Source organism: Salvelinus alpinus, chromosome 5 (genome assembly GCF_045679555.1).
Source record: "Salvelinus alpinus chromosome 5, SLU_Salpinus.1, whole genome shotgun sequence".
Classification (NCBI taxonomy): Eukaryota; Metazoa; Chordata; class Actinopteri; order Salmoniformes; family Salmonidae; genus Salvelinus; species Salvelinus alpinus.
Genome location: NC_092090.1, coordinates 66,836,814 through 66,852,903, shown reverse-complemented (window position 1 = coordinate 66,852,903; position 16,090 = coordinate 66,836,814). Strand labels below are relative to the sequence as shown.

At 45.9% G+C, this 16,090-nt stretch overlaps 1 protein-coding gene across 4 annotated transcripts in view; it reads left to right on the top strand.

The window, feature by feature from the left end:
- LOC139576581 (methylcytosine dioxygenase TET3-like) overlaps nt 1-15,840 on the top strand; it is a 66,812-nt gene extending 50,972 nt beyond the window's left edge. For all 4 annotated transcript variants that reach the window (XM_071402831.1, XM_071402830.1, XM_071402832.1 and 1 more), the window contains 7 exons: nt 4,034-4,127; nt 4,803-5,011; nt 5,341-5,491; nt 5,698-5,787; nt 6,322-6,459; nt 6,989-7,349; nt 7,752-15,840. In XM_071402831.1, the coding sequence (XP_071258932.1) occupies nt 4,034-4,127; nt 4,803-5,011; nt 5,341-5,491; nt 5,698-5,787; nt 6,322-6,459; nt 6,989-7,349; nt 7,752-9,511 (2,803 nt within the window). In that variant the 3' untranslated portion in view covers nt 9,512-15,840. The remainder of the gene's footprint in view (nt 1-4,033; nt 4,128-4,802; nt 5,012-5,340; nt 5,492-5,697; nt 5,788-6,321; nt 6,460-6,988; nt 7,350-7,751) is intronic.
- Nucleotides 15,841-16,090: the final 250 nt, after the last annotated feature.

The following is a 16,090-nucleotide window of genomic DNA, read 5'->3' as shown; positions in this document are numbered from 1 at the left end:
ATGACGTAAGAACTAAAGCCTTCCATAGTCTCCTCCTGACCCCTGACCCACCTCTGACCCCATTGGCCCACCCCCGTGGAGGCCGAGCCAACACACTTTGACCGGCTGATGATTGGTGAATGAGTTCCCATTAAGGACAAAGCCACATGTGTCACACCATGATAGACCCGGTCAGGGGTGACGTTATCAACATGACAGGTATGATACACAGGGAAGAAGGAACATCTGAGTAATGCTGGTCGCAAACCCAACCACATCTCTTTACACATTGTGCAGCGAGAGACACACGCGCCAGAACCTAACCAGGCACATACACATATACCAAGCAAACGCACACTGATGCGGTTACACTTTATTTGGATAGTTGATGATCAAGAGATTAGGTCATACTATCCACAAATGATCAACTGCACATGTTGATATGCAACCGCTTGCTAGGGCTATGGTTTAGGGTTAGAGTAAGGGTTAGGTTTAAGGTTGGAGTAAGGGCCATCTACAACATAACGATAACTATAATGATGAATTATACAGAACTATAGACGTTGACGAGCATCCTCGCCAGCGGACAGTTTATCGTTCTGCGGTACACCTGTCAATCAACTGATCAAAGCATCCTATTGGAGGCTGTAGGCCAGCGATCATCAACTAGGTTCAGCCGAGGGATGATTTTTTTCTTCAGCAGATGGTCGGGGGGCCAAAACATATTTACAAATAATTAGTCGATTGCAAATTGACCGCAAGGAGCTCAAACAGGTATAATGTTTGATTAAAACATAATCATTTTGGGGCCTCCCGAGTGGCGCAACGGTTTAAGGAACTACATCGCAGTGCTAGAGGCGTCACTATGGACCTGGGTTCGATCCCAGGCTGAGTCACAACCGGCCGTGATCGGGAGTCCCATAGGGCGGCGCACAATTGGCCCAGCGTCGTCCGGGTTAGGGGAGGGTTTTGGCCGGTGGGGCCTTAATTGGTTCATCGCGTTCTAGCGACTCATTGTGGCGGGCCGGGCACCTGCAGGGTGACCTCGGATGTCGGCGACACATTGGTGCGGCTGGCTTCCCGGTTATGTGGGTGGGTGTTAAGAAGCCGAGTCATGTTTTGGAGGACACATGACTCAACCTTCGCCTCCCGAGCTTGTTGGGGAGTTGCAGCGATAAGACAAGATCGAAATGTCAAACCTTGCTTACGTTTGTATATGATCACGTGTCTCTATTATGCGTGGGAATACTTGGGAACAGTTTTTTTTAAGTAAAACTTTTATGTCCCCCCCAAAAGAATATATATACACTACAGTTCAAAATTTTAGGTTCACATAGAAATGTCCTTGTTTTTGAAAGAAAAGCAAATTTGTCCATTAAAATAACATAGAAATTGATCAGAAATACAGTGTAGACTTTGTTAATGTTGTAAATGACTATTGTAGCTGGAAATGGCAGATTTTTTTATGGAATATCTACATAGGCGTACAGAGGCCCATTATCAACAACCATCACTCATGTGTTCCAATGGCACGTTGTGTTAGCTAAGTTTATCATTTTAAAAGGCTAATTGATCATTAGAAAACCCTTTGCAATTATGTTAGCACAGCTGAAAACGGTTGTTCTGATTAAAGAAGCAATAAAACTGTCCTTCTTTAAACTAGAAGCAATAAAACTAGCCTTCTTTAGACTAGGTGAGTATCTGGAGCAGCAGCATTTCTGGGTTCGATTACAGGCTTAAAATGGCCAGAAACAAGGAACATTCTTCTGAAAAGTCCGTCTATTCTTGTTCTGAGAAATGAAGGGTATTCCTTGCGAGAAATTGCCAAGAAACTGAAAATCTCGCACAACGCTGTGTACTACTCCCTTTTAACAGAACAGCACAAACTGGCTCTAACCAGAATAGAAAGAGTAGTGGGAGGCCCCAGTGCACAACTGAGCAAGAGGACAAGTACATTAGAATGTGTCTAGTTTGAGAAACAGACACCTCACAAGTACTCAACTGGCAGCTTCATTCAATAGTACCCGCAAAACACCAGTCTCAACTTCAACAGTGAAGAGGCGACTCCGGGATCCTTGCCATCTGGGCATAGTTCCTGTGTCTGTGTTCTTTTGCTCATCTTAATCTTTTCTTTTTATTGGCCAGTCTGAGATATGGCTTTTTCTTTGCAATTCTGCCTAGAAGGCCAGCATCCCAGAGTCGCCTCTTCACTGTTTACGTTGAGACTGGTGTTTTGCGGGTACTATTTAAACCAATACTTAAATGAAAATGAAAAATAATATTGAAACTTGTATTTGAATGTAGCAATTCTACAACAAACGCTGTTTATCCTGCACGTCTTTTACATGACATTGCTTGCCTCGCTGCTCAAGTCGTTTGCAAGTGATTTCCATTTTTCTATGCTTGTCATTTCGCTTGGATCTTTTTTTCCACTGTGCTTTCTGTATGTCCTGTGCAACCATTTGCAATGCATCAGTGCAATCATAGTATCATTACCGGCCCAAAGTGATCACACCAACGTACTCTCTCTCCTTAACTTTCCCTGGCAGTTCATTTACCCTAGGCCTATTTCACATTTTAGCAAGAGCAAGCCTGCTTCTCTCCACAAAAGGATAGTAGGCCTAGTATAAAAAAGTGCTAAAGAAATGTCCTATATCTTTTGTAGCCTATAGCTTTTCCTGCGATTTCACGAGAAGAGGAATAGTGGAGAGGCTCGCGTCCGTAGCCATATAGCCTATTGAGCACTGGAACAGCTGGAAGAGAACGGCTAGAGTTCTGTAGCTGAAGTAAGAAGCTAAATATTAGGCCAGTCATTATCTAAATAGTAGGGCTATACATATTTACCTGTCAAAGTGCAAGACAAATAAATAAATATGTGCATTCCTCCAGGCTGCGCTCTGCAAGTCCCCTCTGGCACACAAAGCTCCACTATTGATAACTTCTGCATTTTTAAACCAAGAACATTATTCTACCTAGGATACAACGACACAGTGCAATGAGGAATGTATTATTGTAGCAAATGAGTACACAATTACTCTATAGGACTATATACTGCAGTGATGCATTTGCTAATTTGAGTAACTGCTTAAACGTCCTGTTTTGAATGATTCATGCCGAAATAACTGCATAAAGCCTTTGCAATCATTTGGATCAGTAGGCTAATGGGACTTTTCTTTGCAGTTTACAAGGTCCAGAAAGGCACATTAGCAGGCTCACCATAGTGTGTATTTTGTCAGGTTGTATCTCCGTTAACAGATACCATCAGAGAATATGGCCTTCTCGTACAGATATGCGCTGTTTTGGCGTTGATCATTCTCCCAAGTCGTCCTGTAGTTAATGTGGCCACCAATATGCTCACACATGCCCAGTCATTCATGCAACGTTACTGTGCACTTTGCCTTCTCTCCTGTTCCAAGCAGCCTCGCACACCTAGAACCAAGAACAAACTCTTCAACCAAGAACAAACTCTTTTTGATTGGTTGTCAACGTTTTATCATCTGAGGGACAGGGACAAACTGTAGCTCTCGTTAGCGCTCGCCGCTCTATTTGTCGTTGTCATTGAAGCGCGAATACTCCTGTTCACTTGAATTGGAACGATAAAAACAAACAAAAAAACAATGATATGGTTATAATTATCGTTATAGTTATCGCACTTGGTGTGGACGGCCCTGAAAGGTTTCGGGTTTCATTCTCTTCATCAGACACACTGACTAAGAATGTTCTGGTCAGATTATGTTGGGCTTTGGCTGCTACTGTCACGCCTCTGTGAATATCAACGGCGTCCTGTGAACACTCCTCTTGGCCAGCCAGCTTGTGGTTTCTGTGTTTGACAAGACACCTTCAACTCTCAAACATTTGCATTATGGTCATGCAGAAGCACATAGGCTACAATAATGCCAGAGGGCGTGTGGTATATTTAGTTAATATTTCACAGCTAACGGGTGTTTTAAGGCACGATGTGAATGTTTCATACTGAATACAATACAGTTGAACTGTTGTGTTCAGGAAGACATACAGTATACACTCACACTGTGCTGTCTGTCTCTCGGTGCAGGTATGGAGAGAAGGGAGATGCTATCCGTATTGAAAAGGTAGTCTACACCGGCCGGGAAGGCAAGAGCTCTCAGGGATGTCCCATCGCCAAGTGGGTGAGTACATAAAACACTGAACCTACCTCTCACAGAACAAACAAAGCCTAACCCTACACAACACCTGGTCCCAGATCTGTGTGTCAACACCCAGTCCCAGATTTGTGTGTCAACACCTGGTCCCAGATCTGTGTGTGCTCTAACCAACTCCATTGGTCTCATTACCAAGCCAAACATGACAATGAGTGACAGGGGGTTGGCATGGTAGCACAAACAGACTGGCCCTTGGGCTGACACAACACACTAGTGTTGGTAACCACAAACAATTTCTTATCAACACACAACGTTTCATCAGACATTGTAAAACCAAACAGACACTTCACACGTGTGTTTTTTTCTCTCTTCTATATACTAATAGCCATTAGTGAAAATGAGGGGGAGTAGAGCAGAGGAGATGGTAGTGGACAAACACCACAGCCTCACCCTCAGACAGTAGAGCAGTAGGGGGTCCAGCAGGGGGTCTCCCTGATCCCTCTCCTTCCCAGTTGGAAGTCTCTACCTCTGTCACTCTCTTTGACACCCTGCTAATGGTTTCATGGCTTCTCAACAGACACTATTGATAGAGTAGAGGAGAATACAGGTGTCAATCTCTCTCTCGCACGCGCTCTCTCTCCCTCTCCCTTTCTCACTCTCGCCCCCTCCCCCCCTTTTCTGTCCCTCCCCCTCTCCTGTCAGGTGATTCGTCGGGGCAGTGAGACAGAGAAGTTGCTGTGTCTGGTGCGTCCCCGGACGGGTCACCACTGTCCCAACGCCTTCATCATCATCCTCATCATGGCGTGGGAGGGCGTGCCCCGGGCGCTAGGCGACAAGCTCTATCGAGAGCTCTCCGCCAGCCTCACACAGTTCGGCAACCCCACTAGCCGCCGCTGTGGACTCAACGACGAGTGAGTGACAGGAAACATTCACAGAACCACGAATGAGTCATCTGAATATGCTTATATTCTCTTTTAAATTAGCAGTAAACTCAGCAGTGCAAAGATGTTTAGATGGCGCACTGAGGGAGGCTTACAGACAAAACATCTGTGCATGAAAATAAATGAGTAAGTTAGTCTACTTATGGACTGCAGACCATTTCATTGTCGTTTTCAATAGACATTCAATGCACTGAGGCGTTCTCTTTCTGAACGATGAACATTACCTTGTGAGTGTCTGATCGGGTTGTGAGTGGTGCTGACTGTGTTCGTGCTCTCTGTCTCCCCCTGCTTGCCTGCAGTCGTACGTGCGCGTGCCAAGGCAAGGACCCCGACAGCTGTGGAGCTTCCTTCTCCTTCGGCTGTTCCTGGAGCATGTACTTCAACGGCTGCAAGTACGCCCGCAGCAAAACACCACGCAAGTTCAGACTAACAGGAGACCACCCCCAAGAGGTAAGGGACTATGTGTAGTATCATATCTGTACTACTGAGACTTGAAAAAGGTTGTGCAGCCTCCAAAGACAAGAGATGCCTCCCTTCCTTGCTTTTATATCCAAATACTACATACCACCTGTGTAGAATTATTATTATTGACCTCACCACACTAAGCTAACACTGTGATTGAGCTACCAGGGTATCTGTCTTTGTGTGTATGTTAGGAGGATCAACTCAGGGATAACTTCCAGGATCTGGCCACTGAGGTGGCTCCCCTGTACAAGCAGCTGGCCCCACAGGCATACAGTAACCAGGTAACATCTGCCTTTTCACACACCATCACCTACCATCACCTACCTGCCAAAAAAGGTGCCATCTCGAGCCTGAAAGGGTTCGTCGGCTGTCCCCATAGGAGAACCCTTTGAAGAACCCTTTTTGGTTCCGTGTAGAACCCGTTCGGGTTCATTGTAGGACCCTTCCCACAGAGGGTTCTACATGGAACCCAAAACGGTTCTCCTATGGGGACAGCCGAAGAACCCTTTTTTCTAAGAGTGTACACCTAACTGAGAACAGCACCAGAACTGTAAATAGTAGACGGTTCCTCTGAAAGTAAACAAAACAAGCTGAAGGATGTTAGATATGTTGTGTACTGTAACAGGTTGCTCTTGGACATGCCATCCTCTTCCCTGTGTCTCTCAGTGATTTTACACTCCGCTGGAGAAGAACTTTGTAGACTTCCCTCCAAAAAGTGCACAATAAAAACTCCCGGCTGCTATGAGTGTTAGATACGGTCTGTAGAGTAAAACCACGCTAACCCAACTTGTGTCCTCCCCTCTCCTGTCCCTCAGTGTCAGAATGAGACGAAAGCCACAGACTGCAGGTTGGGTCTGAAGGAAGGCCGGCCGTTCTCCGGCGTCACCGCCTGCATGGACTTCTGTGCCCACGCCCACAAGGACCAGCACAACCTCTACAACGGCTGCACCGTGGTACGACACACAGACCCACCTCTACCCCCCGTCTCGTTCTCTCTCCGTCACTCTCTCGTCAATCTTCTTTCTCGCTCTTTCCCTCTCTATGTGTGGACATTGTATGGATGCTCCGCTGTGTGTGGGGGCATATGGGGGTTGGCATAGAGTCTGTGTCTGACTACATGAGGATAGAACAGACAGCGAGTGTCCCACCCTAACCCTTCCTCCACCCCTACCACTCCCCCTGTACGGTCCAGGTGCACTTGCCCCCCAATCCCCCCTTCCACAAAGCATGTGTAAATATTGGACTAAAATGTTTATTCTATTCTACTGAGCCATTTACTTTATGGTCGTATTCTTATCTTTTATTATTTCTTATTGTTGTTGCATTGTCGAGAAGGAACCTGCAAGTAAGAATTTCATTGGCCAGTGTATCACCGTACACACACCGTACATAAAACTTGAAAGTTGTGCAGGACAACTGTACGACACACAGCAGTTACCCTGTCTCTCTCGCTACGCCTAAAACCCCTCTGTTCACCCCCAGGTGTGCACTCTGACTAAAGAGGACAACCGTAAGGTGGGGGAGATCCCAGAGGACGAGCAGCTCCACGTACTTCCCCTCTACAAGGCCGCCCTCACAGACGAGTTCGGCAGCGAGGAGGGCCAGCGGCAAAAGATGCGTACAGGCGCCATTCAGGTGCTCAACAACTTCCGCCGCGAGGTCCGCAAGCTGCCCGAGCGCGCCAAGTCCTGCCGCCAGCGCCGCCTGGACGCTAAGAACCGTGCCTCCGAGAAGAAGAAGGGCAAGCAGCAGCCGCCAACGCCCACAGAGACGCCGGAGAAACCCGGGATCAAGATGGAGGTCCGGCACGCTGGCTCCCCTGTCAGACAGAATGGCAATAAAGGTGAGATGACCTCTGAACTCTGCTATAAACATGTAGGAGAGTTGCTTTTATGAGTGCTGTGAGGTTTATGATAACAATAAACCCATCACTCTAGTATTGTGAGCAAAACTCCAACCAGCTTTACAGTATGATGATAATAGTGTGGTCATAGAGCAGATCAGGGATCGTTTTTTCTTGAACGGACGGTCAGGGGCCCGGAACAAATGGTCTACCAGTTGGGGAGCCCGAGAGTAGATGCTTTAATCCAAACTGACCTACAGTTAACACCTATAGCTAGTCAGCTTACAGTATGCAGCCCATGCAGGAATCAAACCCATCGATCCCAAAAGTCCAACCAAGTGAACCATTAAAACCGCTTGATCTTACCCGTCTTATCACCCCTCTATCTTCCCTCCTCCACAGCCATCCCTAAGCAGGAGGTGAAGCCCACCATAAAGAAGGAGCCAGTGGACCAGCGCTTCCAGCCCTTCCATGGTCAGCTGGAGGGCTACCCTGCCCAGGCTGCAGACCCCTACCACGTCTACCCCTCCCACCCTGGCTACTACGCACAGGGAGGCCTCTCTTCCAATGGCCAGCCCCCTGCACTTCCACCTCCACCAGGCCCTGTCAATGGCTACCGCCCTAATATACCGGCAGCACTGCCCTATGGCTACTACAACTACCCCCTCAACCCTAGCACACTTTTCCCCCATGAGCTCACTTACGAGGGCTGCAACGGCTCCTGGCACCACATGGGGCCCAAGTTTTCCCCCAGTCCTGTGGACAAGAAGCCAGACGTTCAGAGCCTCCAGGCGAGGCTGGCTCACTCCTACTCGAGCCCAGGCCACCTCGAGCAGCAGCAGCACGGCGACCCAGCCAACCAACACCAACGCAGCGCTTACCTACACCCTCACCAGCCTGACTACAACCAATCACGTCCCTCCTCAGTCTCCTCAGAGCCCTCCCACAGAGGGACCCCCGTCATCAAGCAGGAGCCCATGGATATGCCAGTTTATAAGGGGGTCAATGCCCAGAGCTGTCCCGGCACGCCCAGCACCACCCCACAGCCTGGCGCTACTGGAGGGCCCTGGCATGGGCACAAGTCCAACGGCATTAGGGCGCCCAGCAGTTGGGAAGGCAACCTCCAACCACCAGGCCCCCCGGAGGCTCCCTTCACTTCAGACAAGCAGCAGTTCCACCAGCAGGGACCTCAGCAGACTTTCCAGTCCCCATACCCCCAAGAGCAGCATCAGCATCCCCCACAACAGCCCTCCCCATACTCCCAGCAGTGGAACTCTTACCATGGCCCAAACACCCCCACATCCTCCCCTGCGCCCTCCCCGTCCCCCTCCATAAAGATACCCCCGTCCCCCTTTCCCTCCTCACACCCCGGCACCCCCCGCCACTGGGACAGCCCTGATTCCAGCCCTCAGCCTAAGGCTTGGCCCATGGGCATGGTTCCTGCTGGTTACAGCCCCAGTCCCACCGGAGGCTTCCCCGACACGATGTGGTCCAAGGCGGGCGAGAGTTGGGGCTCGACCCCCTTGGGGCTCCAGGAGAAGGCCTGGAAGTCTTCCGGAGGCTCTATGGCAGGTACACCGTCCCCGGCCCCAGAGGGACGCTTGTTCCCCGATGCCCTACAGCAGTCGGATGGACAGTCCCAGGCTGAGACTCCTCGCAACCTCGAAGAGGAAGAGCGGTGGTCAGACAGCGAGCATAACTTCTTGGACCCCAGCATCGGAGGGGTGGCGGTGGCGCCCGCCCACGGGTCCATCCTGATTGAGTGCGCCCGGCGCGAGCTGCACGCCACCACACCGCTCAAGAGGCCCGACCGCTCTCACCCCACCCGCATTTCCCTGGTGTTCTACCAGCACAAGAACATGAACCAGCCGTGCCACGGCCAGTGGATCTGGGAGGCCAAGATGAAGATGCTGGCGGAGCGGGCTAGAGAGAGGCAGCAGGAGGCAGCTCTACTGGGGCTGCCCTACGAGGACATCAAACATGGGAAGAAACGCAAATTGGGGGCCACGGCAGCAGGGGCCAGCCCGGGGCCTGGCCAGACCACGGACAAGAGAGAGGGGCCGGTGACGCGGCTGGCCCCCACGCGACACACCACCTCTACCGTCACTGTATCCCCCTACGCCTTTACCACCCTCACCGGGCCCTACAGCCACTTTGTGTGAGGATGGATGGACACACAGACACAGACTGGTGGAGGGAGAGAGGGCTGAGCAGGCCAGGGAGGAGTGTCTCAGCCCTTCCTTTAGTCCTGTGTCTCTCTCCATCCATCTCTTCCTGCTCTGTGTCCTCTGGGCTAGACGGAGGGGGACTACTGGTTTAACCCCTCGTTTTGTTTGTTTTTTACCTCATGTCAGGCAGCAGTTTGGACCAAACCCTGGACCATACAGACACACTGCCTGTGGTGCTCGTCCTCTTTCCTCCGCGGGGGGACTCCATCGCTTCTCCTTCTTCATAGAATTTTAATGATCCTCCTAATTATCACTATTATTATCAATATTATTACGATTGCTATTGTTACTGTCAATGTTGTTATTACAGGTATTGTTATTTTTATGATGCTGAGTTGATTAGTTTTTTTTTGCTGATATGGTTGTTTTGTCATTAATGTTGTTATTAATGATGTGATTGGTTTTGGTTTTGTCTTTGACCGAGGGGGTTCTGTCTCTCAGTCGGATCTTTCTTTTCTTCCCATATTTCTGGAAATCTGCCCATTTCTTTGTTGTTTTTCCTTTGGCCTTTGACATCCTTGTGACTGTATTTGGAGAATGGCCTTTCTCAGCACTGCACGGCTCCTCAAGACAGCCTTTCCAGCATAGAACTCTAAACATTTTGAATCACTAATCATTACCAAAAGAGTGAAGAGAAGCGCCACCAACCACAGAAACTTCTCGGAACCATCCGTTTTTTTAGCAACGTCCCCAAACTCATGCCTTTAAAAAAAAAAAAACTCCTGTCTTGTCTGCCGTGCTGTGAAGAGAAGGGTTCTTCTCTCGTCATTGTTACTCTCACCCTACCAATCCACCTCACTCTATTGGTGCTTCATGTTGACCTTCATCCTTTTCACAGGGAGGATGTCAGTCACTCCATTTCTCTACTCTTCATGGCACTAGATGCTGAATATAAGGAAGGGTGCTTTTATGGCAGAGACATAGAGTGAGTAGAACAACAGGCACTAGAAGTCCTCATCATCCTTCAGGTGTTGGTTGAGAGATCTATCCCTCCAGTTCTATGACTCCCCTGTAACATGGTGCACTGATACACACAGACACACGCACGCACACACAAAGCTCTTGTCATCCAGCCAGCACAGAGCAATGCCTTACTGCTTTAAACCACCGAAGCATGGCTGCTAAAGTCTGGTCCTTCCAATGACCGCAGGCAGCACGGGCCATGCAAGCCCTTTACACTGAAACCGGAGACATTGATGGGAATAGTGTGTGGACAGAAATGCACTCCTAAACACACACTGGTGCTTTCTCTACACATGTCGACACACAAAGGGCTCAGTCAGTCAGTCCTGCTTTCTGCATGGTGCTGTTTGTTGTCTTGAAGCAGAGCTAGGTTTGTCTCTATGCATACATTGTCACAACAGAGCCAGTAAAAACGTATTCACCAATCCTGGCTGCCTCCCGCATTGGCCCGAAGTCATCACGTGTTGCAGTCAGTGGGTTGAGCCCCATCTGTCTCTATCTAATGTGCACCACAGTGGACTGGGCTATAAGAGGTTGTGAATCTTTTTCCCACATCTTGCACTAAGATCCTCCTCAGCCTGTTAGAGAGGCCTCTCACTCAGTGCAGCGCTGCATGTTTTATCCAGCTCTTAGCTTTGTGTGTGTGTGTGTGTGTGTGTGTGTGTGTGTGTGTGTGTGTGTGTGTGTGTGTGTGTGTGTGTGTGTGTGTGTGTGTGTGTGTGTGTGTGTGTGTGTGTGTGTGTGTGTGTGTGTGTGTGTGTGTGTGTGTGTGTGTGTGTGTGCCAGAGCCTGCTTGGTGCTCACTTCTGAGATGAAAAACCCTGGTGCTTATGAAGTTGTCGATATAGAGCTCTCTATACCTCAACGTTGCAGAGACACTGGTCACGGTTGCAAAAAGCTAGAAACACACACAGGCACCACAGAGGACAGAGAAACATGAAAAACATCAGTCCACAGCTTCCCTGTGTGCTCTCTTATCTAAACTCATTTTAATCCACTTTTTTTATTCTTATTTATTACATGATAATGATGATTGTTTTTCTTCTTTTTTTTAATAGGTAATACAAATTGTACATACAGAAGAAAAGATTTTATAAAAGCACTTTTAATCTTTAAAAAATAACAGATTATTGACAACTTGAAGCTTTGTTTTTTTTGGTTTGTGTTTTTTTGAGGGGGGGAGAGATAAAAAATGTAAATATTTAAAATATTTAGGTAAGATTATTTAACTGGTGAGGGATAATGACTAAATCATGAATGATTCCCGGCTTTTAAGTCCAGTCAGTTTGTCAGACAGCCTTCAGCAGCAGAAAGCAACACAGAGATTTCCAATGTGCTGTTGTGTCTGTTGATGTATACTCAATACTGCTGTCCGAATTTCATTAGTACTGTACTACACGATACCTCTGACAGCAACCAACCAGTCCCCCTTCATGAGAAGAGATAGACCTAATCAGTAATCAGGCTGCTTATAAACCTGAGTATGATATCTGGCTATCCGTTCTGAGAACCAATGCTAAACGAAGGGCTCTGTAATCAATCCGTATCGCAGAAATTCAGTGGTAAAGCCCAATTGAAATTTAAACGCAACGGTCCGGTGTTGGAAGAGACGGCATTCACGCTAAATGCATCACATGTCGGCGCAATCGGGAAATGACTACATTTCTATCACGAAATCTGTAACGCTTCAACGATACGGATTGAATAGAGCTCAAAATATGTTGTTTTTTGTTTTGTTTTTTTAACACGAGAATCAAACAGGTGCAGAATCAAACTCATCAGAAATGTGTGAGAGAACTCTAGTGACAGAGGTGAGGTGTAGCCCCAGCAATCTATCTTGTTCATTGTGTTAGACTATGAGGTGAGAGGTTGCCACCACCATAACTCATTTTTAATGTGGTTGTTGGTTATTATTATCAATGATAGTGATTATAACAGTAGTGACGGATGTAACCGTAATGAAAAACCATGACAACTTAACACTTGTAGTACCCGACTGAAGGTACAGTGCATTACTGGAAGACACCAGATAATACCTGGTAGTATAGTTTGTAATATTGTCTTTTGTTAATTGTCATAGATTGTCACAGACATGACCAACAGGACTTTGACTAACTTAGGGACTGGGGGGAAAATATGCCTGTTCCTTTGTCTCACAACTAGTCATGATCCGGTTTCAATTGTATTCTATTCTCACTGTTAGAACAAACTCCCCCTTTCAGAATGACAATGCATGAGTCACACACAGTTATAATGATCCAGTCATATTTATGATCCGTATGTAATAATGGGTGCTGATCATTATGTTCTTCAGATGAATTTTGTAAATTTCTATTCAAGACGTGATGGAAAAAACTGAAAAATGCTCAAAGGAGGCTGGTGCTATGGTGCCCCCCCCCCCCCCCCCCCGTGGGATAGTGTGTGTTATATCACTGATATTTTTTAGAGCTCTTAGAATGATAAGAGGAACTATTATTTTAAATATGTTAGTTTCAGTGGATGGGGAACTTCTCCGGTGCTGATCTTATGGGAATTTCCCATTCATGTTCAAGGCAGTGAACAAAAAAAAAAGACAACTGTTGAATTGAAGCACTCACACATTTCATACATACACTTTTATTAATCCTTGTCCCCATAAGGTACTTTTAACTGGTATGGGGATTGAATGATCATATTATATTGAAGTGAACAGACTGTTATCTTAATTGAAAACTTGTTGCAGTGTATGTGCGGAAGCTATTCTATTAAACATGACTGTTTGGGTATATTGTACATTTTAATGGTGAGGGGAGAATGTTAAAATATTGGAACAATATTGGAACAATTGTGTACTCCCACGCTATTTTTCTCCCTCATGCACTTATTTTCTTACGTACTTATACACTCACTAACTGCTTACACATCTCACATATTTCCTCACATACTTTCCAGCTCTCTCTCTACCCTCCCCCCCTCTCTCTTCCTTTTCTCCCTCCCCCCTCTCTCTATCCTTTTCTCCCTCCCCCCTCTCTCTTCCTCCCCCCTTTCTCCTTCTCACAAACGCAGACAAATATTATCACAATTAATACCCCCCTCTCAGTTCTCAAGTTTAAATCGTGCCCCAAATAAACAGAAAACAAACAAAACACCACAACTGGCAGCTACATTCCTTTTTGAGTTCAAAGATTGTTCTTGGTTCTATTTTTTCATGTCAAGTATGCAGTATGTAAAAAAGTTGTTTTGTTTTTGTTCAGTCTCTCTTTGTAGCTGTATGGTGTATTATGTGAATACATAGTGTATGTGGTACAACCCACAATATTGTTTTATGTTGCGCGATAAATAAAAAGCTAAAAATGAAAATCATTTGTGGTATGATCAACATTTTTGACAATTTCTTGTCAATTTGACTTATTGACCAACAACTTAGAATAATCACTCAAAGCACAGTTCAGTTACCTCTTCATGTCCACGTGATGGCAGCACAGCAATATTATGTTCTATATGTCTGTCTATCTGTCTGTGTCTGCCTCTCACTGTCTCTCTCTGTCTGTCTGTCGTCTCTCACTGTCTCTGTCTGTCTGACTGTCTCTGTCTATCTGTCTGTGTGTGTCTGTCTGTCTGTCTGTCTGTCTGTCTGTCTGTCACTGTCTCTCGCTGTCTGTCTGTCTGACTGTCTCTGTCTGACTGTCTGTCTCTGTGTGTGTGCGCATGTGCGACCTTGCAGCAAGAGCCCAGCAGCAGGAGAAAAAGCACGATGATATGCAAAATATGATGATTTCATTCACCGAGATCAGCTGCCATTCAAATTGGAAGTATAGCATAGAATAAATCAAACAAATAGACACATTCACATTTGGAGGGAACTCAGGACAGATTAGCTCTGAATAAAATGTATTTTGCACCTCGCCTCTATCACGACTTCTGAACATGACACAGTACTTTGTCATTTCTGTCTCGCCCTCCGTTACCCATCTGTACACTGTCCCAATCAAATAACCACTGCCCAGGTCAACAAATAACATATGTTGGACTGAATTAAACATCCTGCAACATCCAATCCAACATCGTTCAACCTCATCACCCAAATCAAAAGAGTCGCCAATCAGTTGCAGGGTGTACTTTGATGAAATTACGCTATTTTCTCTCATGATGGGATGATGGCTTTCCTGCAAGGATTCCTTGGAGGTCTGAGGTTAAAGCATGACCGAAGAATAAGAAGAAGAAGATGCGTCTCATTTTATCTATAAAATGTCTTGCACAACTCATTTAATTAGCTTAATTTTTTAAAATCAATTTACACATTTATTTTGGCATACACCACTGTAAACGTAATTTGCCTGATGACACGCAAGAGGAATAGGAGAGTCTCATTTCATCAGAGAGGAAGAGGCGAAGGGAGAGGGTTTACGCAGCCCAAAATCTGTACACGAAAATATGACCACGAAGTGAGGAATTTTTGTATGGAGGTCAATGAGAGAGAATCGAATTTGGTCAACAAAAAATGTAATTGCTAATTGGCTAATTTTATCAAATATACAGTGGGGCAAAAAAGTATTTAGTCAGCCACCAATTGTGCAAGTTCTCCCACTTAAAAAGATGAGAGGCCTGTAATTTTCATCATAGGTACAAATTATGGTGGAAAAAATACTTATTTTCCACCATAATTTGCAAATAAATTCATTAAAAATCCTACAATGTGATTTTCTGGATTTTTTTTCTCATTTTGTTTGTCATAGTTGAAGTGTACCTATGATGAAAATTACAGGCCTCTCTCATCTTTTTAAGTGGGAGAACTTGCACAATTGGTGGCTGACTAAATACTTTTTTGCCCCACTGTAAGTATTGTAATACTTAGGTTGTTACGAATGCGCTGATATTGGTGGACTCGTCATTTCAGCAACTTTGAAAATAATTCTATAATAATCAGTCCCTCTCTATCCTTTTCTCCTTATCTCCCTCACCCCCACCCTCTCTCTTCCTCCCCCCTCTCTCTGTCCCCCTTTCTCCTTCTCATAAACACACACACAAATATTATCACAATTTATACCCCCCTCTCAGTTCTCAAGTTTAAATCGTGCCCCAAATAAACAGAAAACAAACAAAACACCACAACTGGCAGCTACATTCCTTTTTGAGTTTAAAGATTGTTCTTGGTTCTATTTTTTCATGTCAGGTATGCAGTATGTAAAAAAGTTGTTTTGTTTTTGTTCAGTCTCTCTTTGTAGCTGTATGGTGTATTATGTGAATACATAGTGTATGTGGTACAACCCACAATATTGTTTTATGTTGCGCGATAAATAAAAAGCTAAAAATGAAAATCATTTGTGGTATGATCAACATTTTTGATTTTTTTTTGTCAATTTGACTTATAGCATGTTAGTTTGGAACTAGAATAACGATCACTCAAAGCACAGTTCAGTTACCTCTTCATGTCCACGTGGTCGCAGCACAGCAATATTGTGTTCTATAGATATCTGTGTGTGCGCCCATGCTGCAAAAACCCAGAAGCAGGAGAAAAAACACAATGATATGTAAAATATGATGATTTCATTCACAGAGCTCAGCTGCCAA